At 35.3% G+C, this 24,440-nt stretch overlaps 2 protein-coding genes across 4 annotated transcripts in view; both read right to left on the bottom strand.

Moving 5' to 3' along the window:
* Window positions 1-12,111, bottom strand: part of LOC148172734 (uncharacterized) — a 50,221-nt gene extending 38,110 nt beyond the window's left edge. The window contains exons 1-4 of the mRNA XM_088038445.1: window positions 12,006-12,111; window positions 9,808-10,363; window positions 7,493-7,958; window positions 6,367-6,632 (exon numbers count right to left, since the gene is read on the bottom strand). Of these exons, the coding sequence (XP_087894571.1) occupies window positions 6,367-6,632; window positions 7,493-7,958; window positions 9,808-10,354 (1,279 nt within the window). The 5' untranslated portion in view covers window positions 10,355-10,363; window positions 12,006-12,111. The remainder of the gene's footprint in view (window positions 1-6,366; window positions 6,633-7,492; window positions 7,959-9,807; window positions 10,364-12,005) is intronic.
* A 4,638-nt stretch (window positions 12,112-16,749) lies between these two features.
* The window catches only part of LOC148172735 (FERM and PDZ domain-containing protein 2-like), a 56,612-nt gene continuing 48,921 nt past the window's right edge, over window positions 16,750-24,440 (bottom strand). For all 3 annotated transcript variants that reach the window (XM_088038577.1, XM_088038578.1, XM_088038579.1), the window contains 6 exons: window positions 21,410-21,567; window positions 20,600-21,095; window positions 18,777-19,316; window positions 18,496-18,731; window positions 17,835-18,451; window positions 16,750-17,786 (listed from right to left, as the gene is read on the bottom strand). In XM_088038577.1, the coding sequence (XP_087894703.1) occupies window positions 16,750-17,786; window positions 17,835-18,451; window positions 18,496-18,731; window positions 18,777-19,316; window positions 20,600-21,095; window positions 21,410-21,567 (3,084 nt within the window). The remainder of the gene's footprint in view (window positions 17,787-17,834; window positions 18,452-18,495; window positions 18,732-18,776; window positions 19,317-20,599; window positions 21,096-21,409; window positions 21,568-24,440) is intronic.

Raw genomic sequence — 24,440 nt, forward strand, 5'->3', positions numbered from 1 at the left:
AAAAACACGAACAAAAAAAAATGATCGAAAATAATAAAATACCTGTCACGTTTGCAGCGACTGTTGAACTGTTTACCCGGCGAAATCCAGCCGTTCATGGGCAAAAACCGGCCTTTAATTTGAACGATCCAAGTAAGCACGGTGAAAATAATTGAATTCACCAACGAATTACAACCGTCTCGATAACACTGAACAGAAAAATAGGACGTACCTGTATGTAAGTCCTAACCCTTCATCTGAACCGTCCGACAATACATTACGTCACACTCTCGCTAGCGACATACGACATTTATTTTCCGGGCAATAATTTGGCGTGTACACGATGGGTTTTGTTAACACACTGCGCTTAGCATGACCGAACTAGCAGCTTGTGCTTGATGATGGAACAAGGTGAAGAGGCGAGGTCGACCAGCCCGGTCGTGCGCCAGCGCAAATCGACGCCTCGCATGGGGTGCCTACCGGACGAGCTGCTCGCCAGGGTTGGTGTGGCGGCGGTGCCGACGCCGACGTCAACGGAAACACACAATCGTTCTGGAAAAGACCTCATTCGCTCTATGGAGCGACCGCCAAAAAAGGTTCATTTGAATGGGTTGCGTTTCACCCTTGAACTTTCTGGAGATGTACGGAATTTGTGGTTTGTGAGTTTGAGGTGAATGTTTAGATCACTAGTACATCAAACTAGGTTTTGCGGGAAATGAGCCAATGTTGCAGGTAGCAGCGCGGCCAACCCTTCTTAGCGAATGACCACTTTTTTTTACAAAAATAGAACATAATTAATTTTATTTAATACAAACTCATGGTTTCTTTACGCTAAGCCCCTTAAAATCATTATGACTGAAATTTTAGCATAATAAAATAGTTAATACGGCTAAAGTTATACCTACACTCATTTTAATGACCATAATTCAAATAACAATGTTGTACAATAATCCTGTAATATTTAATACTAACTACCCTCTACCAATTATACATTATCACAGTACCGAATTTTAATTTGCAGATTATATCTATGAGCTTCATTAAAAATTATAATTAAAAACAATAACCAAAGTGTCCTGTGCTTCCGAACAATTAGTTTAACCAAAATAATGCTTTTATAAGGGCTCTGAAGAAGTAAAGAAGTATAACTTAATTGCAGGTAACTTTATCCTCAACATACTGATTGAGTCCAGATTATATCCTCTCCGAACCTAGAGAAGGATAATGGTCTTTGCTATAAAGACCCACAGTTTATGGCGTCGTTTCTAGTTTGCTGAGGTAATACCACTCATATCTATACTTTATTATTAGAGATAAAAACCCTATCTTAAGAGCGTTGAAAAAAATTGGCACATTTCTAGTAAATGACTTTTACACCCACAGGATTCTATAAAAGTTTGGACGTAATTATTGTGCACTTACACCGAGAATTTTAAATGCAAAATTCTAAACTGAAAACTGGAAAATTTTAAAATATTTACATTTTTCTATGATCATTTAATTATTTGTTCATAACGTAATTCGTTTTAAGCAAGTTATGATAGCCATAACTGGAACCCATGTAGTTATGAAATTCATCTCGGGCTGTGATAGGCTGAAAGTCATTTAGTTATGATTATAACTCAATGTTTTAACAATTTATGCTAATACTGAATCAAAACAACTCCCAGGTTTTATTTTGATAACTAAAAATTCACTAAAATCATTAAAGGTTTTGTGTATTTTGAAAAACAAAACAGTGTTTAAACATGGGTGATAATAGTTTGTAATGACGAATTAATGAGTACTTCGCCAGACATTGTGGAGCCGGCAGAACCTGTAACTCTAAATCTCTTGTCGACAAAATGCGTGTCCACTTTTTGTTGTCGTAGATAAAGCATAGTATTGCACTTGCATGTCAAAGCCCTTATTCACTGGATTGATTTACTCCATTCGCTCGCAAGCTCGCTCGTGTTGTAACTCAACCTTGTAAATAAGAGGTCTCGTAACATGCTCGTATAATAATATACTATTATTTCGATTGAGAAAATATTTCAGTCTAAAACACTTAATAAAGAAAATTAAAGATTTAAATTGCAAATCATTATCCAACAAAGAAAAGTTTATTGTTTTAATACTTATACAAATTAGTTAGCTTGTCATATTTAATTAGTCATGCATTTTTATGTAAAAATAAAGCCATTTTAGTACTGCCATCTCAGATGTTCGTGTGAAAACATCTTTTTAGCCGTGTATGTCTGCACATATTCATAATACATTTTTATATTTTCAAAACAATCGAAACAGTCTTTTATTCCAACCTATTATAGGAGTGAATATTTTATAGGAGACATTAGTATTTAACGGGTTATGATTTTATTACCTACACATTAGAAATTTTTAGTAGCAGATTCATATAAATCATTGTTTCGTCAGTAATTTTATGGCTCTACCACAATGCCGTACAGAACCGCAAAGCAAACAAAAAATCATGAAATTGAAATGCTGTGCACATCATTAGAATTGTGTTTGTTTTAGAAAGAAAATAATAAAGCTGGTTCTGAAATACAAAATGTTTTCATTACAATTCAGTTACATTTGCAACAAAGGTTTTTGGAATCTTAAATTCTGCATTTATCTTCATAAATTATACTCTTATCCTAATCCTGATTCCAGAATCTGTCCTTTTGATAGAACTAACTAATCCAAATTTTATATTTCTCCATTTTGGTACGTTAAATCCTACTTATATCGTAGAAGATAATATTTTAAATCAAATCCTTTGTTGTTTGATTCCATTATTTAATTAAATATTTCTCTGTGATTGTCTTAAAATCTTGACGTCCTAAGAAATCCGAAATAGAACGTCCGTCAGTCCACTGCCCTTGTACAAATTTGCTGTAAACTGTGTACTTAATGAAGTAAACTGACAAAATAGCTGAAGATTAGACAGGAAGAATTTCTCATTAAATTTAGAGATCAATCAAAAAATATCTGAATTTAATTTTCAAAAGCCCATGAGAAAGCACTTATTGAGAAAATGAATGATAATGAAGAGGCTGCAAGCACTATGTGTCAAATTCACAGTTTATTTTAGCCTTGCTTTCAGTATCCAAAGTGAACTCGTATACATAAATAAATACAATTGTAATTGTAATTAAATTTGTTATTTGAGGTATATAAAACTGCAAATGTTTATTTGAAATAATATCAGTAATGTGTTCAAAACCTAGTGAATTCTAATCAAAAATTATATTGTCATTCCATGTTTATATTGGTCACAAAAACAATATTTAAATTGAGTATTAATTGTTTTTAGGGTGACAGTATGTAAACAAAATACCGTTGAATTAAACACTTTCGAAAAAACATTAAATTTTCAGTTTGTTTTTTTACATCCGCATCGATCTGATGAATACATTTAGGAAGCCGATTAAAAAACAATTAACAACAAGGTAATTTAGATCTGAGGCTCGACTTATTTCAAATATAAACAGTGGAAAAGCTGCTAGGCCGAAACTCTGAAAGATAAATTAATTTCGTTATCAACAAAGCAAAGTTTGCTTCGTCAGCGCTTTTCATGAGATTTTGCATGAATTAACTCTCAAAAGCGAAAAATTGTTAGAAATTAGACGGGGTCCGTTTATTAGATTTTTTGCAACTACTCGAGCGTCTATTGATTGGTGTATTGGAGACGACGGGATTTGCCCAATCTATCGTTTAATTGACATAATTCGGTGCGAGTTTGAGGATCAGAATCGATCGCTTGAAAAACGTTTGTCGTTGTATAGATGAAATATCGGGAAAGAATACAACAAAAGTTTGTTTTCCGTGAGTTTCCACACAAGAAATGAGCTTTTTTGTGAAGTGCTCCAGAATCGCACAGCTGATTTTAGATTGAAAACTGTTTGAATTCATCAAAAAACTTAACCACAGACCGTCCAATAAAACCCATCTGATGTAAAAATGCAAATTATTTTCGCTACACATCGAATAATAATTTGGTTTGGTATATGTTATAAATCATCCTGTCATTTCATTCACTCATATATCACGAGAATTTGACTTAACATAACACACAAACTTGTTTGTGTCGTAAGCAATTATTTCCCACATTTCCAAACCTGCATGTCATTATCGAAAAAACCGATGCGTCTGCAAATGACAGGTAATTCTCCACTCAGATACATTAGAAATTCAGTTTTAAACCAGCAGCATAGATAAAATGATAATCTGTTGAATGGCATGATTAACTCTTTCCTATTGAGAGGAAACGTACACTTTGTAGTTCTCTGAAATTAAAAAGCTGTTACTCCTTTTTTCTTGTTGTAAAAACTTTGAACACGGGTTTCGAATACAATATTAATCTTTTATAAACTTTAATATAGTTTTTCAAGTGTGAGTTGTTGAACGTCGTGCTATAGAACTTTCAAAGCTGTGGATCTTTGTTTAATAATACTTCACTTCACACTATTCCTTACGCTAGAAAACTTCAGTAAATTGCATTTTCAACTCCAGAGCTGACATCGGAAGTATAAATGTTTTGTCAGTATGTCGCTCCTCAGAAATCAAAGAGATGATACAATTTAGAAATAGTCGTGCGCTGGAAAATGTTCCTATTTTAACATAACTTTGGTCCTTCCATTAGCATAGATACAATTCAAAGCTCAGCTGTTACAAGTCGTGGTTAAATCAATATTGAGATTTGACAACGATATTGTTATGAAATGTGGTTTGATATTAGCAGAGACAGCTTAAATGGCAGTTTATGGGCGAACCATAATTGAAGATGTTAATTTTTAACGAATTCCATTAGCGTACTCACCTTCAAAACAACTTCTTACATAAAATTTCCGTATTACCTGAAAAAATCTTGTAATATATCGGCGTGGCGTTTTAAGCTCGCGAGCTTTTGCTTGCTTAAATAAATACCGAGTTTCTGTCAAAACCATTAACGTTCACTTTACGAGAGCTTTTTTATTTCGAAAATAAGATGCGTTATCATATAATAAAAGTCTTACGGTTCCGACTCGTAATATTTTGTATAAAATCATGTTCTTGAAGCTCCGCTCGAGCTTTTTGATCGTATTAAATTTAGATTTATTACATTACTCGTTGTTTGTTTGATATTTTACATATCGCGTGCGCTAAACGCTCTGACAAGAACTGTCTTTAAAGATTCAGTAAAGAAGAATGCACGATCTCAGACAAAAACTCTCATTTAAGATGAGAACGAAATGTCAACTGTAATTCTCCTTTAACACCGGGTGTAGACAGATTATAAATCTAATATTGATGGAAAAACTCACCGAGAGACGTCTAGAACTGCAACCAAAGATTTACTCGGAGATTCTAGTTCCCAGGAAGATTTAAAGTGGCATACCATAATGAGACATTTGCATAAATTTATATTCCCCACACGACGGATTGAAATCTGATTGTCTAAAGGAGATTAGCTAATATTGACTGTGATGTAAACCCAAGGCTAATATAAATCAGAAGGGTTTGTCCGCTTGCATCTTTATTGACTCAAGAGAGAATATCGCAGAGGTGGCTCGTTCCTCCTATGCAAAATCGACTGAATTTATCTATCTAATCACATCGAGCGCGTTGGGGTGCTCTACGGTAAAATTAATCGCAAACAGTTGATATTACGTGTAATTAAGTAAATTATTAATTAATTAGTACGGAACGTAGAGAATATGAAAATTATTCAAAATTCAGGTTTGATCTAAAGTTAAAATAACATTAAATAAAATTCTTAAACAGAAGAAAATTTTTAAGTAGCATTTTGGGGCTCAAAAGTTTCATATCGGTTGAAACTTGAGGCGTCGAAAGTGCCTCCTTCACTCGAAAAATATATTCAACTTTTCAACCAAACTCTGTTTATTAAGTTTTTATTTGGTTTCCTCCTACGGAATCGCAAGTAACTGAATCTTTTCTTCTGCGAAATTTTGCACACATAATTCAATTTTTAACGGATCAGTCCTTTAATTTTTATTCAACGCAAGATATTCTGCCAAAAGTATGCCACGAATAATAATTAAGTCTTGCGTTTCACAGTAAAGTGCGTGTTTGGTGGATTTTCAAGCGGAAATGCGAAATGGGGTTAGTCCAATCGATTCGCCAAGTAAATGTGTCCGTATGGTCTTTCCTGATGAATGGACATTGTAACTGCGGTAAGTGTTTATGCAACCCAAATTGCAAGTAACAGGTTGGATTTGGTGCGTGATTTTGACTCAACTAAAATGAAAAACTCGCCTTTTTCTTCATCGACCACACATAGAGTAACTGCTGTGCTTACAGATTTTCCACAATAAAAGGTTAACGATTCTCCCAACAAATCAAACATCAATTTGCGAGCCGAAATTTAATAATCCTGATCAATCGAGAGGCAATTTCCCTTACCTTTTGTCCCGTTTCCTTTTCTTTTATGTTGATATTTTTTCTCTATGGCGACGGGAGACGTTGATGCATCACTGTAATGTCTCTTCACTTTTTTACGCTTTTTCTTTTCGGATTTCTCGATAATTGTTCGGTTTTTATTGTCACGTTTGGGAACAACACAATCCTGCACCACGTAATTACACTTATCGTCCTTTGGAAGTTTTTTGATCGGGGATATATCACTACGGGAATAAAGCATGGCGTTTCTTGGAGACGGTTTAGGAGTTCTGAAACAGAATAGTTTTTTAACAATACGACATGAAGTCATTTCAATTCGTCGAAGAATTTTCATTATAACTATCATAGAAAATATTTACTGTTTTAATCTTGAATTCTAAAATAATCAAGTTTTGAGTCGTCGTCATAATAATTAGAAATTTCCGTAAGCTTCAATTACGGAAGCGATTCGAAAATAGCGGAAAAGATAATCATTTCATCTGAAGCAATGTAATTAAAAAGTAATTTTGGTGTGGAATAATAAGGAGACGGTTTTTTCCTAATTGATGATGAAGAAAAGCAATTGATTTTCTTCATAAAACTAATTAAGGTAATTAAATTTGTTTGACGACATTTAATGAAGTCAAGCAAAAAGGTTTATTTGAACTGGTTAAAATTAATAAAACATAAAAAAAATGTTCAATTTTTCCCTCATTTTCTACATTAAATTTACGAGATGACCATGCATGAAAACTGGTAATGAATGTAGTAAGAAACGAAATAATCGTTTTTGTGATAATGTATTGCCAAACTTGGCAAAGTTTCTGAATAATAATTTCAAGTTTCTAAAAATTTAACACTGATTCTAGAATGTACATTTTGTATCTTTGTGTGTAGTAAATCATGTCATAAAATAATTCAGAATTTCGTAAAGCTGCAACATTTTGCTCTAACGAATAACTGAATTGACCTTGTTGAAGTAAAATCTACGTCTTTTCCAAGACGTTGCTTTGCAGCCCCCCTGCAAACAAAGTTTTCCTAAATACTTAACTCAATTACATCATTAAATTTTGAGCTCTCCTTTAAAAGTGTAAGTGTGCTTTCCGATAAAGTGCCGTTCATTTCAGCCCCTTCATTCATTAGTGATTACCTAGTTTTAACTGGCGCGTCGATGTAGTATCCTGCAGTTGAACTGTATCGATTCGCTCGTTGTTCCATCTCTCGTGGCGTTGTTTCGAGATTTGCAGGATCACCGCCTCGTCTGACATGCAAAGTGGTCCCTTCACTTGTGTCCTTCTTGAAAGCCGCATTATTCTGGGCGTTGTTCGAGTTTTCTATTGACGCGTCGCGACGCCGGCGGCGTTGGTGGTGGTTGTTAAAACTCTCGTCGGTAATTATTAACGTACCAGCGCTGCTCGTTCTTGTTTTGTACCTGTTTGCTTGCAAATGTTTCACTTCGATATTAACGGGATCTTTGACAATGTCTTCGTTGTATTTTAATTTCCTGTGGAATAAATCGTCGCTTCGACTCCTGCGGTGGCTTTTTTCTTTGTTTTCGGGTGATGTTATCAGGTGCGATGGGTTCCTTTTGAAACATTCTTTCAATGGGGGATTTCCTGCAAAGAAAATGTACCTTATTGTTTGCAGGACGGCGATAAACATCTACTCAAGTGAAGCACGCCAGCAAATATGAGGTCGGCCTCAATATGTGGATTATACGTGTTCTGGGGGTGGGATTGTTCAAAACTTGTATGCTGAGTCTATTATTATTTATTTCGAGCCATGTTTAGTTTACCATACTTTTTACGGGTTGCATTCAAACAATCGATTAGATTTACACTGCCGCATTCATTTATTTTAATTATATCCGATGCACGTCCTTAATTATTATTGGTTAGACATTAATTATTATTATAGAATGTTGATCAAAAATTTATACAGACCAGTGTAACATAGCTTTCCAGAATAAATTCAGACGTGGCAAATAAATCTGTTTTAAAACTACCGCAGGCATTGCTTTTTAAATAAAATTTACTGCTTATTTTCCCAAACGTTGCTCAGAAGTCTTAGAACGTGAATAAATGGACGAAACTGTGTCTTCAAAACCACTCTTGGCTTATAAATCGAACAAAAATGTAACCTTGTCATAATTTCGGAGCTTAAAAATAAGACAAATGTTGTCTTAGTAGATCTGAAGCAGTAAAGAAAACCAAAAATTTTCAAAATTTAATTTATTTATTTTTAGAGCAAACCCAAAAGTTTTAAAATTTTATAAAAAAATCGTATCTTTGGTTTTGTTAGCGCCACGCCGAGAAAGTTGGGGATGTTGCGACTCTTTTAACTCTTTTAACTCATTTAAATTGGATTTTGGAGTAACAGATTTAGATTTAAAAATTCTTATTTTAAAAGCGAACCCAAAAGAATCAAAATTGTATAAAAAAATGTATCTTTGTTTGTGTTAGATCGATAAAATTCGAAAACCTTACTACTTTTAAATGAATTATTAAATGTACCAAATTTCAAAATTCTTGAGCAACAGACACAGATTTTAAAGATATTTATTTTAGAGTAAACCCAAAAGTTTCAAAATTTTATAAAAAAAAGTATCTTTAGTTGAGTTGGCGCTACAGTGATGAAATTTTGAGAAGTTACGATTCCTAACTTATTTATTAACTGGACTAAATTTCAAAGTTCTGGAGCAACAGATTCAAATTTTAGAAATTTTTATTTTTGAGCGAACTCAAAGGTTTCAAAAGTGTTTACAAAAATGTGTTTCTACTTGTGTCAGCACTACAACGATAAAATGTTGGGAAGTTACGATTATTAACTCAATTATTAATTGTATTAGTAATTGTTATTGGTTGTGTTAGTGCCACGACTCTTGAGTGATTTATTAACTGTACGAAATTTCAAAATGCTGTATAATATTTTTATTTTCAGAACGAACCCAAAAGTTTTAATATTTGTATGAAAAATTGTACCTTTGGCGCCCCAGTGATAAAATTTCGGAAAGTGGCGACCCAAAATTCTGGGACAACTAACTCAAATTTTAGTAGATCGGATTTAAAAAAAAATGACGTGGTCCTTGATCCCTAATAAATTCCACTCACATAAAAAGCAATTTAAATTTTAAGGACTAACTAAAAACAATGAAATTTGGAACACATTCCTGTTAACTGTCCGAAATTACAAATTACAAACAAGAAAGATACATTTTCAACTTTTTAATTTTGATGGAAATTTTTGTTTATTGCTCAAAGCGTTCTCTAGCGTGCTTCATATAAAAAATGTACTGGGAGCTTTACTGAAATTAAAGTGAAATTAATGTTATACCTTGCTAAAATCTCAAGCGAATTATATTGAAAATTGGAGCTAACCCCGTCGCCTCCAATATAAACCTTCCACCCTTTCAATGTTCCTGTAGCACCCTCTAACTAAGAATTCCGTGCGAAAACTGTCATTTACCTTTAAGCCCAATAACATCGCTCCTCGATTTCTTCAGTTCATGCACGACGTCTTTGCCCTCCCCTTTAATTGAATTTTCATAGTAGTTCCTTGATTTTCTATTTTCGCTACTCTCATCTGCTTCGTTCTTCGATATCGAATTATCTAGCACCGCACTTGAACTCTTGCTTAATTTATAGTTTTCTCTCCGTTTTATCGAATCCAATTTGTTTGCGAAGCGGTTTTTCCTTGCCTCAGTTTCTAATGTGTCGCTTCTACATCGCTGTAAATGTCTGTCTGTTGGTTCTTTATATTCTCGCTTGACGTTTGTGGTTGTTGTTTCTTTCCTAACGTTCGAACTGTGCCAACTTCTTCGTTGTGCCGTCCCAGTGTCCTTCGTTTCGAGGACCAATTGTCCTTTCGAATTGAAGAGCTGGATTGTTGGTAAAGAAATGTGGGGAGAAGATTTCGAGGTGGATAACTGCCAGTTCCAGTTCTTGGGCTTTTTTAATTGTAATTTAATTATCTCTTGGAAGAGCCCGGAGGGAGGCGATTCCACCAGACTCATGTTGTGTGACTGGAACAACAAAAACGAAACTTAGTAAAGGTATTTCACAAGAAAACAGATGTGAAAACGTAACGAGCTGGAGTAATCTGTTACTGACGATGCGGAATTGTCCACACTTGCCAGTGTTGGAAATTAGATCAAATCTGCGTATTTATGGAAGAAGGACCAAAAACCTCATAAAATATGTCAAACTGTTTGGATGTTCCTTCACTTTAATTAACGAGACTGGTAAACTGTTGAGACAATTAACAATCTCCTAAAGGGAAAAATGTCACCAGAATACATTTATTTTTGGCTTTATTTATGACAGCCTGAATCAAATTAATCTTGTAACTGGCACACTGTGAAGAAAACAACTTTTAATTATAACTGAGTAAGAATCGATTCGAACTACCCTAACAGAATGGCTAACTTTTCGTGGATTAAAAGTTGCAATCAACGTGATGATTTCGCTTGAGATAGTTCGTGAAAACCGCGAATACTCAACTAGACTTTCAAGATTGGAGTTTATCCAAATTTACGAGCGACTCCCACAGACAAACAACTTGAATGAGAGCCGAAGGTTAGCTTCTTTTTTTATCTACAAGTGACAGATGTGCTCTGGAATAGAAAATTTCATGAAAGTATACTCTTTTTTATGTTTCTATAAAATGTACTTCAATATAAAAGTTTCCAGTTGTTTGATTTTCATATGTGGCATGGAATATAGGCAGATTTTAGTGGAAAATTGAGTATCTGTTTGTTCGGAAAAATATGCGATGTTTAAACTGAAATTAAACATTCATTCAGGTCGCCAATTAATTCCACGCTTTTTTAAACTTAAATCATTCGATTATTGTAAAAAACAATTTTTTTCTGTAGTTATTTCAGTTCTACCAAGGTGTTAAAGTACAACACGACAGAATCTAATCGTTTTAGATCATCAGCCCAGACTCCATAAATAAATATCTAAATTTTAATCTTGTTTTTTCATAAGAATTGATGCAAGTTTGTATGCAAAACAAACAATTCCAAGGCTAGAATGGGTTTTAAATAGAAAAACAAATAAAACTTCCGTAGATTTTGTGTACTGATAGTGATACAGATTCCAGGCACGCCGCCAAATTATTTACATTGCATAAGAGAAATTGAAATGAAATCCATTTAAATTTGGAAACGAAACAATTGTCCGATAAAATTCGTTCATTAATGTAACTGGTAATTTTTAACAAACCGCTATTTCAAGTCTTCATCGCCTACAAAATTAAAAAAGCTCTCTTAGTTTCGTGTTCATAAATCTAGAATAAAAGCGTCTCCGAGCTCACACTAAAAACAAGACAAAGGCAACAAATCCGAAGTCGGATGACTGAATTAAAGAAATCCGTTGTTAGATTCTCCATCACAGAAGCGTGAATTTAGCACACTGTTTTTAATTAAAAATCGTATGTGTCGGGGAGATTAAAATTTAAACGGGAGCTGCTTTATTAAACTGAATTAATTAATAACGGGTGTTCGAGCGAACACATTCGGAAATATTCTTCTTAGCACAATATCGATTGAATCACAGCGTTGCGACATTAATCATCAGCATCGTAAACAAAAACTCATTTTCAATACCAGCACATTTTCACGATATTTCACTCAATAAATTATTAATGAAGAAACTACGAACCGTTAGAGAAAATTCACTCTTCTCATAGTAAAGTCAAACTATAACTGAATTAATTTTGGCAACAGATCAAATGACTTGTTGGTGGTGTTCACGAACATATGAACGTGTTGTGCAACATGTGAGTTGAAAGTAGTAATGTCGGTTATTTTCACTGCATCTCCATTCGAAATAGATTTTGTTTATATGTGCGTGGTGACTTGTTGAGAATCTGATTGTTGGCATCCAAGCGAAAACGTCACTTTCGCAGAACTGCCAGTTTGTTTTTTGAATTGATTCTATTTGTTTCATTTAAAAAGAATAAAGAATTACTCGTGGATTTTTGTTGTGTAACCGGGCCACGATTTTTTCAGGGTATTTTCAATTTTCAAGGTTTCGGCAATTGTCCAAGATGGATTTTAAAAACAATATAGTTTCGTGTAAAACAGTGACCCACATCATTAAGACTTATGTCTCTATCCAATTAGACCTCATTCGTGGATTTCAAAATAATATTAATGATGACAAAGATATTTATGTATATTTTGCTAAGCGTCGAGTTAATTGTGATGAAGAACTGTCAACAGTTAGTCGAGGTCAAAGGGAAATAATTACTATTAATGCAGTTCCCTTTGCTTCCTTAACACAGAAATGAAAATAAATTAAAAATGAATGTTTCCTGAGCAGGTTAAACCAAAAGTTTAAACGAAATAAGCAATTATGCATCAAAGTGCTGAAAGTTGTGTTTCATTTTACGTCGGCTAATATGAAGTTAAACTACTCAAACTTTCCAGCTGTAAAAAAACTATGTTTGATTTTTTTTTTGACTTTGACTAAAGCTCGTTCTAATAATTTAGTTAGTTTTTGTGCTCACTACTGTTAAGTGTTTAGCTCGCAGGAGGTTTACCGTAAATAGTTCGTAACAAAAAAACGCCCTCAAGTTCACACTAAGTAATACATCATCGCGACGTCTTGCACAATTTTCATAGGCTTCACGTAAATTTCGTATCAATTTGGGTTATTCCAGACAATTTGCTTCGTAATCGAAGTTTCAGCACAGCCTTCGACTTTATTGCTTCTTAAAAAGCCTATTTGAATATAGATGCTTTTTAAATTCTCATCAACTAAATAAGCGAGTTTATAAATTAGACCTTTACATATTCCGCTGGAAAAATAAAATTCCAAAACCTAACCCGATCAAGACGATTCAATATTCTCTTTTTGTCATGGAGAATTGATTTCTTCCCACGAGCATCAAAATTTAGTATCCAAACTTTTCATGAGAGAAAAGTAAATATCTAAACGGATTCTCCACGATTCCATCGGAAGTTTTTCGGTTTATTTTTTATGTATTGTTACATGGGACTATGACAAAATTCCGGGTTTCCGGAGCGATTCCGGTCGATACACCGGGCGCCGGCTGGGTTTTACCTACAACTATTTCACACTTTATTTCGCCGACGGTGTTAAAATTTTAGTTTGTCGGGCTACTAAATCCTCGATTTGGCAGCTATTAGAACGTGGCAATTTCCAATACTGCGAATTTATTAAAAAGTGGAAGAACAACAACCAATTTCGAGGGACCTTAAATTCTACCGAGCTTCCGGTCCAAATTGGTTTTTATTTATAAAATTTTCAGTGCTGGGGTTTCAAGATAGCGTGTTGTGTTGACGTCCCATGCGTTTTTCCTACAAAACGTTTCCTGCCATCTAATTCAATTGACATCGACGCTTTGTGGATTTAGCAATGTACAGCTGTGGGAACGTAAAAATCCGGCCAACATGAGATAGACGTCGATTTTCAATCAATACGAAATAATAACAAACACGCATCGATATAATAGGATATAATGTTCTTGGAAATCCTGTCTTTTGGGAATCAAATCTTCCCAATATTCCTGCAATTTTAGCCTAAAAGATCAGAAATGTAATTTATTGTCAAAAGTTAAAAGTCGATTGGAAGTAATGTAGACATAAAAGATTTTATTGTTAGACAAACGTGTCGACAACATTAAATTTGTGATAAAAATGGTGAATGCGCCGGGCAACAAGCGATTTGGTTTTAAAGGTAATTTTTTTTTGAACATCCGTAAAATAAATGTTTACCTATCAATAGCTGCTACTGTTGTTGATGGTCTTCAAACTAGGATTCTCCTCTAGATCATTTCAAGAGAACATGACGGTGCATATTCTACGCTTTCAGCATTCTTATGTGATACATTTTCAGCCCGTTAATTAATTAAAATGTGTAGTGTAGACACGTCTACACTGCGAATGTTACTGAGCTCAAGTAGCAACACTAACTAACTGAAAGATTTATTGCTTAGTTCAATAACTTCTCATATAATATTTGCAAGAAGCACACAAGATTGTGCAAAACAAGAGTCGGGTTGCGTAATTTTATTTGTATTTGTGCAGAACTTGCAACTTGGCAAATAACCCATATGTGGTAAATCACGAACGAATTTTCTTTTTTCTTGTTGAAGAGTGTGGTAATTCACCTTCATAAAAACGTGAACAAATATCCATTATTTTGCTTTTGTGCTTTTCATCAAAGCGAAGATCTAACTCACTGAATTATTTATAAGAGATTTACGTCGTCTACTTTGATTACAAAAAACACATCTAAAAATTCGACCTTCCTCAAGAGTGCCGTTAATTTTTCAACCGCCACCTGTCAACCGATCTTCCCTAAAGTAGTTTCCTTTGTTCATGACCTGTCAGATTTAAAAAAATAACAGTTCCCTTCGGGGCTTTGTACCATCCAAACTTTGCTCATTAGAATTAATGTTAGAGATAATTCCGCCCCTGCAAATCCATTAGGACCTCAAGTCTCAACCTAAATTTGTCTACGCATTAAATTACAAATACTAACTTAAATTTCGAGACACTATAACGGCATCTTCGTGCCAAAATCAGTACACAAATTTCATTTCACACTCTTTGATGAAAGGGTGTGCTGCGTGAATCGCCTACAAACCCGACCGATATCTTTTCATCTTGCTCGCTTTTGATAAGCAAACTTTGAATGCAGGTTTTCCGCTTTCATGATATTGATCTGCTTTTATAGTTCCACCTTTCAAAGACTATTTGTCATGGTTGAATTAAAAGACTAATCAAAGATGTGAAGTTATGACCTGAAACTTTAGAGGCAATAAATCGTTTTGTTTACTTCAGGATTTCGTTGGAATCAATCTGAAAACTCAAGATTTAATTCAATGTCGTTTTTTAAACAACCGACTGCGGTTTTAAGAAATTTCATTTTTTCGTCATTTCCGCCCTTCAGACAATGTTTTCGATTTATCAAGTAAATGGAAGCTAATTTTCTACATCGTCAAACGTGTCAGAAGCATTTAGGGTGGCAATTGGTAAAAAACTAGTGAAAAAAAATAAATCAGTTGTATCTCCTTTATTCTAACATGGTCAGTACAATATGCTTAATCTAACATAATACTAATGCAGTAATTTGTCAGTTGTGATAATCAGACTGTTATAAAATTACGTTTAGGCACAGTCGTACAATGGCCTTACTAAATAGCATCCTAACTAACATAGCATCACAAATATGGTGACAAGAAACACTCAAAGATAAAGGAGGGTGAAGTGAATAATCCAATGAAAAACTTCCCAAGTTTCATGTGTTAGAAAAAAAAGAGTTAATAACCCTCCTTTCCCTCTAGTTTTATTGTAAGTATTATTATCGAGTCACATTAAATAAGAAAAAGTAAAAATGACATATTTACAAATGAACTAATCTTAAAACTAGACGCTTATAAGATCACTCGTTAGCAGGTGTTTGAATGAACAATATTTACAGTTTTGCTGGGAACTTGGAACATCAACACAACACAAAAAAATAATTGTGCACTATACAGTCTCTAAAAATTGACCAATGCACCTCATCTTGTCCCAAACAGATACAATTTAACACAGATTAGTTACAATTATGACTTCGGCACTTGACATTTAACTACGGAAGCTCTAACTTTTTGAAATATATCATATTTCATTGGTCTTTCTGACACTCACTGAATCCAAATCGAAATTTTATTTCTAATATCACAATGCGACGCTTTAGTCATTTATTTTAACAAAATTTTGATAATTGGAACAATCATTTTGATTATGTTGTCTCCTCCTCAACCTCTTCTTACTTTGTACTTTTTTCATCTGCATATTTACCGTTGTAAAAAGGAAGAAATTGCAGAACTGCCCGCCATTCACTCATGTAAGTCACCAAAATAAGAGATGTGACACTGTATGCGACTGCACTTGGTACGAACTGCATCAAAATTTTTATGTGTTTGGGCCCGATAATTCGCAGGAAGTGTGGAAATTCGATTAAAGGTTCTTCGCGAGATGTGCTTTTCACTAGCTGTGGTTTCGACTTTTTAGGCTTGTTGCTTGGGCAAATTGCCCTGTGATGTCGGGAGGGATTCTTCGACATTTTGATAACAGAAAGAAGTTGACATACACGCACTGCGATAATGCCTTTTCTCTCTTTTCCAATATTTTTTAATTTAAACGAAATTATAAATAAAATTGAAATTATCTATGTTAGAACCACACTGAGAAAAAGCAGCTTCTACAATATTTTTGTCAAAAATTATCACAAAAATATAACGATCTTCTAAATTTAGAATGTGTACCTGTGCATCCCTTTGAGTTCCTCCCGATCTTCTAAACCTCCAAATAACTCTCTACTTGAACTATCAATACTAGAAAATACCACCTGACGACTATAGTAATTCAGGTACGCGATTTCTGCATCAAATAAACACCTGCTCGTCTTCCGAGTTGGAAAAATCGCCCGTTTTATCTACGGTCTTTTTTATTGGTGTGACTGGGTACCTAACAGGTCCCCTCCATTTTCGACTAAGTCCTAAACTTCGAGGTAGTGCAATAGGCGGTATAGTAGCTTTATTCGCATCTTCCTTATTACAACAAACTTTTCTATCCAGAGACCGAAAATCTGTTTCTTTCGGTATCATATCAACTACGATGGCTTTGTCCGAACCAATATGATTACAAGATTTAGAAATGTTCCTGTTTAAACTTGTACCGTGAATTTGACTGGAAGGTAGTTTCTTTTTTGACATTAAATGTTCGCTTTCAGGTTCGATTTCGTAACGGATATGTTTATGATATGGGACTTCCGAAGTAGCAGTAGCACCGTATTTATGAAAATTAGAAATATCCAAACAACTTTCGGTTACATGTTTTTCCACCGGGCTGCTCATGGTGTCGCTGTATAGAAATCTGTGAACCACCGACGAATTTGTGTTATTATTGGGATAAGACAAGCGTTTCAGTTTGTTCATCGTATTTTCCAAACGCAGCGTTTTCAAATGTGATTCTGAAATGTTCGATAAGTTTAATTTACTCCTCAGATCTGTGTCGCCGACTCTTAAGGTTGATTGTGAGTGCAAGTTCCGTCGAGATGGCGCCACTCTTGATAACACAAAATCAACTTTCTGCCCGGTATTTGTTAGTAAATTCAACGCGTTATTGTATGGCAGCCCCAAAAGACTGCGCCCATCAACAGCAACAACTTGATCACCACTTAGAATAGATCCAGAGAGGTGTGCAGGGCCCCCTAGAATAACCGACTGTATGTACACGTTGCCATCAGAGCCTTCTGTGATTTGGATTCCCAAGCTGCCTGTAGGATCTCGCTCGATGCTTACACTCGATAAAATACGCTCTTCCGCGAAGGAAATATTGTTGAATTTCTCCAACAAAGTCTCGCTCAAACTCTCTTGAAAATCCGGGAGAAAATGGTTGCTGCAAGACTTAACCGAAGAATCTGTAAAAAATGTTTTAGTCAAGACACACACCAACTCCCTGTAACTACCGATAATGTAAGCCTCGTTCGATGGCACCCGCTCTGTAGAAATCGACGTCGAGCTGCAATGTAATGACACCGACTGAAGAGACATCTCTTCAAGATACTCGGAAGCTGCGTTCATCGCTTCCATTGATCTCGATACTCTCGTTCCAAGATTACTGAACATGCGAGTACCCATTTTCACGCCTCTTCGTTTATCAGGATTGACGGTTCCGAGTCCCGAGAGATAGCAGCTGTCAAGTACTAATCCAGAACTCTTCCGTTCTGTAGGCTGTTCGTTTTCTTTATTTTGACAGTCTTCGTTTATTTCCTCGTTCATACTTCCAAAATCGTGAATACTTTTCGCTCTTCGACATTTCGGCTCCATTAAGGCGGCTTTGTTGCTGCATTTCGAAGAAGCGCGGAATTCAATCTTAAACTCAGTTTCCGCGTTTACGGTACCTTGGTCCAAAAAACAAGAATTCGTCAAAGCCTCTAACTTACATAAAGAATTGGTTTCATTTTTTATGTCTTTTAGAGGAATTCCGAACTGTTGCGAAAGAGTTTGAAGGGATGTGTACTCGGTGCGTAAACGCAGGAAGAACTGATGGTGTAATGAAGCGAGACGAAACGTAAAGTAGCTCCTACAAGGATAATAAAAAAAGTTCGAATAAATTCATTGTCTTACTTTTTGTGGTCCATTCTTAGCTTGTACTTTTTGAGTTTCGATGAATGCAAGGTTTTTGAATGTGGAAGAATACATAAATATTGTTTGCTGTAACAAAGCGTTTGAATGCTCCTCCATTCAAACATTTCATAGAGTTGTGGTCCACAGGTGCTTGCCGATCTGTCACGCTCGTACAGATTGATTCCTTGGGCGCTTATGTAGAGCCAGACGTCTTTATGATTATTGTCTTTTAACATCTGAAAAATGCATTTTAGCATTGTCACTTTCAATTAATTATTTACCCAAGTAGCCGTGTAGAAATGTCCCCCATAGTGCGGTAAACTCTGTGCAAGAATAATAAAATCTTGTTCAGCCTTCTCAACACCCATTCCCTTTTTAGCAACATGCGAGCGAATCAGTTCTTGTCTCAGCGCGTACTGGTCATCCACAGCACACGACATGGTGTCCGGAACATAATGTTCTAGTAAAAAATAGTCTCTAGTTCCATGTTCGCGTTCACTATAATCACCAAACTCGGCTTGCAAAGCCAATCCGTCTAGTTCAAACAACTGAGTAAATGAACATGGCAATTGGTGTTCTAAAATTGATCTTCTCAATTGAAGGTAAAGCAAATGGCGAGCTTGTGGTCCTCTGATACCGCGAAGACTCGGCAAGAAGAATCGAACGCGCATGAATAACGTGAGGGCTGCGTTTTGGGAACTTCCAGGTTGCACAGCCTTGCAGATTCTAGTGTCTGAAGGCAGAAAAACGAAATCGCCGGCAATTAGAGCTGAAAGACCAAGCATGAAATTCTCTTCGATGTGCTCCTTTTGAATTATAGCCTGAAATTAAGACAATTGCAATAGAGTTGTTCGTGTAATGCTGGGGAAAAAAACACAATGAGTGGAATGGAGGTCGTTATCATTACATGAAAATTGAAGTAGTCTGAAATCAGGGAGTGGTAAACATTTCTCTAAAAATCCTAAAAAAAATGAATGAAATAACGCACTTGTTAGCTTTATTGTTGATCGGTGATTATGAATATTTGCGTGTAATTTGACAAAACAGATATAGTTACTTAGTTACGCAACATATTTTGTTACAGAATGACTAAATAACATTAAATTTGATCGGATACGAAATGGATTATTCCGAACACGCTTCATGTAGATTCAGTATTATTAATTTTACTTTTCAATATTTGTTTTATTTGAAAACAAACCCGAATAACGTAGTTTCCACGAATGTATTATTAGTTATATGGCCCGATCAATATTAATGTAATTCAGTTGCTTGCATTATTTATTGACAGAACAATGACGGTTTTCATAGCAGCACATAACTGAAAGGAGGTGTTGCATTCTAGCAAATTAACTGAAAGCAAAGTCCTTAATTCACTTTATTACAATGAAGAGTGCTTTTAGTGAGAAGCCAACAATTAGACAGCATTGCGAGTGTCGATAATGTGGATAGTTATGCAGCGAAATGTAGGCATAAACGTCACTGACAGGTTTCAGCTCAACGTTTCTTTAGCGTTCTTTCTTTACGGCCATTAATTTTTCCGTGCCGTGATCAAAATTCTAATATAATAATTTAAACACTTTAATTAATGATTAAATATGACAACTTTGTCAGAAAATATTCAAATTCCAGCGGGGTGGGTTTTTATATTAGTTTTAATGAAAATTTTTGGAAAAACTCACTATCACTGCAATGACCATTATTTTATCATCAATTCAAGGCTGGGTTTGAAGAAGTGGTCTGTTTATCGAATCAGTCATTTTTAGCTACCTTAACATTAAATTCAAATTAGATTCTAAAATTAAAGTTGACAACATAAACTCTAAGATCCATTAACTTTAATTTCTGTGCACGAGTAAGAAACTTTAAGACAAAGCAAAAAATCAGTCATCCTTGGTTGATCTACAGCTTTTACACCACCGACAAACGCGCTCAGAAAAACAGCGGCGCTCTATTTTATTTTATTTGCAGATAGCAAAAACCCCAATCACGCCCTCCACATTCCCATCACCGCTCTCCCCCATACTTTGGCTCATCGCCATGGTTATTTATCAAGCAAATAGAAGCAATTAATTCCCATAGAACAATTCCATCGACCGCATACCTCAAACAGTTGACCTGCCGTTGTGGAATTCGGATTGCACAGGACATCCAGTTTTTGTCCATTCAGCATTATAACAATGACGTGTTTCTTGACTTGTCCTTTGAAATCCGGCATACAAATCTGCTTTCCCGGCAAAGACGCCCTCACTACAAACTCCGGTCCAACGCACTCTCTGGAATCTACTGGAAGATCGACGTTGGCACGATAAAGCCTCGATGCCGCTCTATGCACTGGATTCCTCCGAACTCTCAATTTTCTAATGTCAGGTCGCTGTTCGTTGGCACTTTTTGTTTCAAAGTCTTTGAAGTATCGTGCGTCGGGTACGCACATTGACTTGGGACGCACAAGAGACCCGGGGGCGGCAGAAACGACAAAGGAAAGGTCCTCCATGCTGGTGCTAGCTTCCCTGGTCAGCTTGGGGGCAGCGTCGTAAGTGCGGGTTAAATTGATCCAGCGGCGGGGAATCGTGCCGATACCTTCCGGAGTTGACTCGCTTCTGGAAAACAAAATGCGACACTTACTATTAAAATATAATGACGAGAAGTATCTTAGAGAGACAATGAAATCAAGATGGGCGGCAGCAATGAGAACATCTTGATGACTCTCAACGATAGAATTTGCAAGTTATTAATTATAATTCACCTCAATTAACTAATAATGTAAGTACGCAATAATACACGACGAGCTAGACAGCGAAATTACAATAATATTGCGGAATTTGTTTTCAAGGAGATGTATTCAGAAACAGTTGGGATGTTCTCGCTCGGAATAGCTTAATTCATTTTAAATTAGTCTTCTGAGATTGTTTACCTGTTTCGAGTTCGAGGACGCAGCTCTGGCATCGCGGGAGGTCCCCAAGGAGTATCAAGGGAGAGTTCGACGGACGCCATTGCCTCTTGATGCAAATCCATTACAATGTGGGAAAAGGGTCGGTTTTGCTGGCGACGTTTGCAATAGTCCGAAATTACCTAAAATGTGCAAGTCATGAGTAATTAAATTGTATTATGCAACATATTTAATCTTTTTCTTCTATTAAAAAATCACTACAATTGTTTATTATTACATAAAAGCAATTTCAGTCACACGGATTTTTTAACGCGATGGTGCGTGGAGTACATGTGCGTTTAAAGTAAAAGTTGTTTACAAAAATGAGCTAACTCGATTTTTAATGGGACTAGAAAAATGTGCTCTTTTAACAAACCGTAAAATACAACAGCGTGTTAATAATATTCCAAGATGAAAAATAAAACAGATTCACAGCTCAAAAGTTGTTTATTAATTTTAGATAAAGTACTAAAGCTCTAGACACTATTTTGATTCGATACTACTTTTGATTCTGGTTGCATTGTCGCTTCCGGAGTTTTCTTCATTTGCCATAACGACAAGTACCACACAAGCACCTAAAAACACGAAACCCATGGCAGTCACATAAAATATCACTGCCACATTTTTCCACCACTTTGATTCGAGTTTCCGGGTTCTGTGTTCAAAATTTTTCCCAGCTTCATGTAGTTTGATGGCTCTGATTTTTAGTTCTTTCAAATCAACTTGGCGTTGAATAAATTTGTCTACATTATCTTGCATGATATTCGTCACTTCGTCGAGCTGAGCTTGAGCTTCTTCAAGCTTTTTAGAAGGTTCAGTGCACTTCTCCATTGTTAACACTTTTTGTAAAACCAATGCAGTTATTTGGACACAATACGTTAAATGGTTATCTTTACGAGATAATGGACAGAAGTAAAAAAAGATTTAATAAAATGAATCGATATTATTGTGGCTATCAGTTTGTCTGAACATTGCACGACGTCAAAGAATGCAAAAAACCGAATCTGTTGCTCCACAATTAAAATTATTCAATCATTCAATCGTAATTAAAAAAGATCCGACAAATGGTGAACTAGTAATCATTTAAATTTTTCATGTTATAAATTAGTATTTTTTTGGTTTGAAGTTACAATCCGCTTTATTGTTTGATTAAAAACCTCGCTTTAATGATACTTGGTTTTCGGTACACTTCGTAAGGCGAATTTATCTTTATAAAGAAGTAAGATTTGTCAAGTGTTCGAGTTTCAATCTTTTCGTGAAAGTTTACGAACTAACAAGAAAATCCTCTTATTTCTTCACACGTAAAAGTCTCCATTTCTGGAAGATCAACACAAAAGGACTACAACTAGAGGAGACAGTTTGGAATTAGCTAATTGATCAATAAATCAAACATTACTTTTAAAGGCCCGGATTGAACGCACGAAAACATTTTCACTCGCGCGAAATAAATCTCGTTACTCCAAATTTTCGTTCGTTCTTTATTTTCGGCACTCGACATTTAAACTGCATTAGAGTACAAATTGTCTATCGTCGATAAAACCAAACGACCAAAGAAAATACTTTATGAAACGTTTAACGGCTTCATTCTCTTATTGCTTTCGGATCGATAATTCTATTTTCTCAAGCTACAAGAATATAAAACACTGAGGATATCAAATTACAAATGCATTAAATTAAATGATTAGTACTCATGATCTGTGCCGGCAGTAAATCGATTCGCGAGAAAATCATGTTTTATTCATGACAATAGGATATAAAATACGATTATGTAGTTGTTTTGTATTTTGTTTGGCGCCATGTGTTATCCGCAACGGGTTTAAAGCTGAAAAGTACAAAGAAACACCAACGCGACGCGTTTTTAATCGGATTGATCGTTACTTTTGTACCCTGAAAATCAATAGTGTCCACAAAAAAAGACCATCTCCGAAACATGATCAAGAAAATGAGTTAATCGTATTTTTCACTTTTCGACTTCCCAGAAGCTTCAATACGTCACGAGACAGAAAAAAAAACAGATAAGTCAACACTCAACTCTCCAAGGAAATCCATCCGAGGAAACACTTAAAAGAATTCACCAAGCTCAAACAAAAAATGTGTTTAACGTGAGAATATTTTCTTATTCGTAACGAGAATTTCTGAAACTAATTTTGTTTGTGTTGGACTAGTTACGAATATTCTTGTGAAGAAAAGCTGAGCAAGCGATCACGGAGTGAGCGTTCAGGATTAAAATGGCACGTGGAAGACGTATTGTGATGTTAATAACAGGGAACGAGAAATAAAAATAGAAATATTAAAGGGAAAGATGTGTTTTATTCCGTATGCGTGACAGACAAAAATGTAGGAGAAAGAAGAGATTCGACCTATGTGTTCAAACTTATGATTGTTGACGCCTTTTTTTATTATTCGAACTTATTGTTAGCTTTCATTCAGAAAAAACTCAAAAATTTTAATCAGAGTACCCAAATGTAAAAAGGCATCAGATCAAAGAAAAAACTTCAATTGGCAATTCGCAGTCATGGCAGGGTCGTTATTCGACTGAAAACTTCAAATATCGTTCAAAATCTCCATTAAAGTAAGTAACAAAAAACAAACTTTTTCGTCATTTCAATAATATTCCTTTCCTGAATTGTTTCCTTTTTCAATTTTTTTGAATAGCATGTAGATGCCGAATTTCTATAAAAACTTTCTGTAATTTACCTTGGCGAGACAACGTTGATATGAAAACACTTCACATCAGTTTTTTCCTGATTTTTTTCAAAAAATTTAATGAATATTTGCTCTGATACGCAGATGTAGGTGTCAAAAATTCGTCTCTCGACTCAGCCATAAATTCCGCCATAATATATCCATTTGCATAGTAATTTGTTCAGTATTGGTGTCGTCCAGACGAAAGGGTGCATGGCTCAATACATATCGATTAATTAGTCACGTTCTGATTGGTGTCAGCGAACATAATCAAGGATGACAGTCGAGGTATTTGTATCGCAATTTATGCATGGAACGGAACCTGCCATAA

The sequence above is a fragment of the Gnatocerus cornutus genome, chromosome 6 (assembly GCF_029298725.1).
Source record: "Gnatocerus cornutus isolate USDA-ARS CGAHR chromosome 6, icGnaCorn1.1, whole genome shotgun sequence".
NCBI classification, from domain to species: Eukaryota; Metazoa; Arthropoda; class Insecta; order Coleoptera; family Tenebrionidae; genus Gnatocerus; species Gnatocerus cornutus.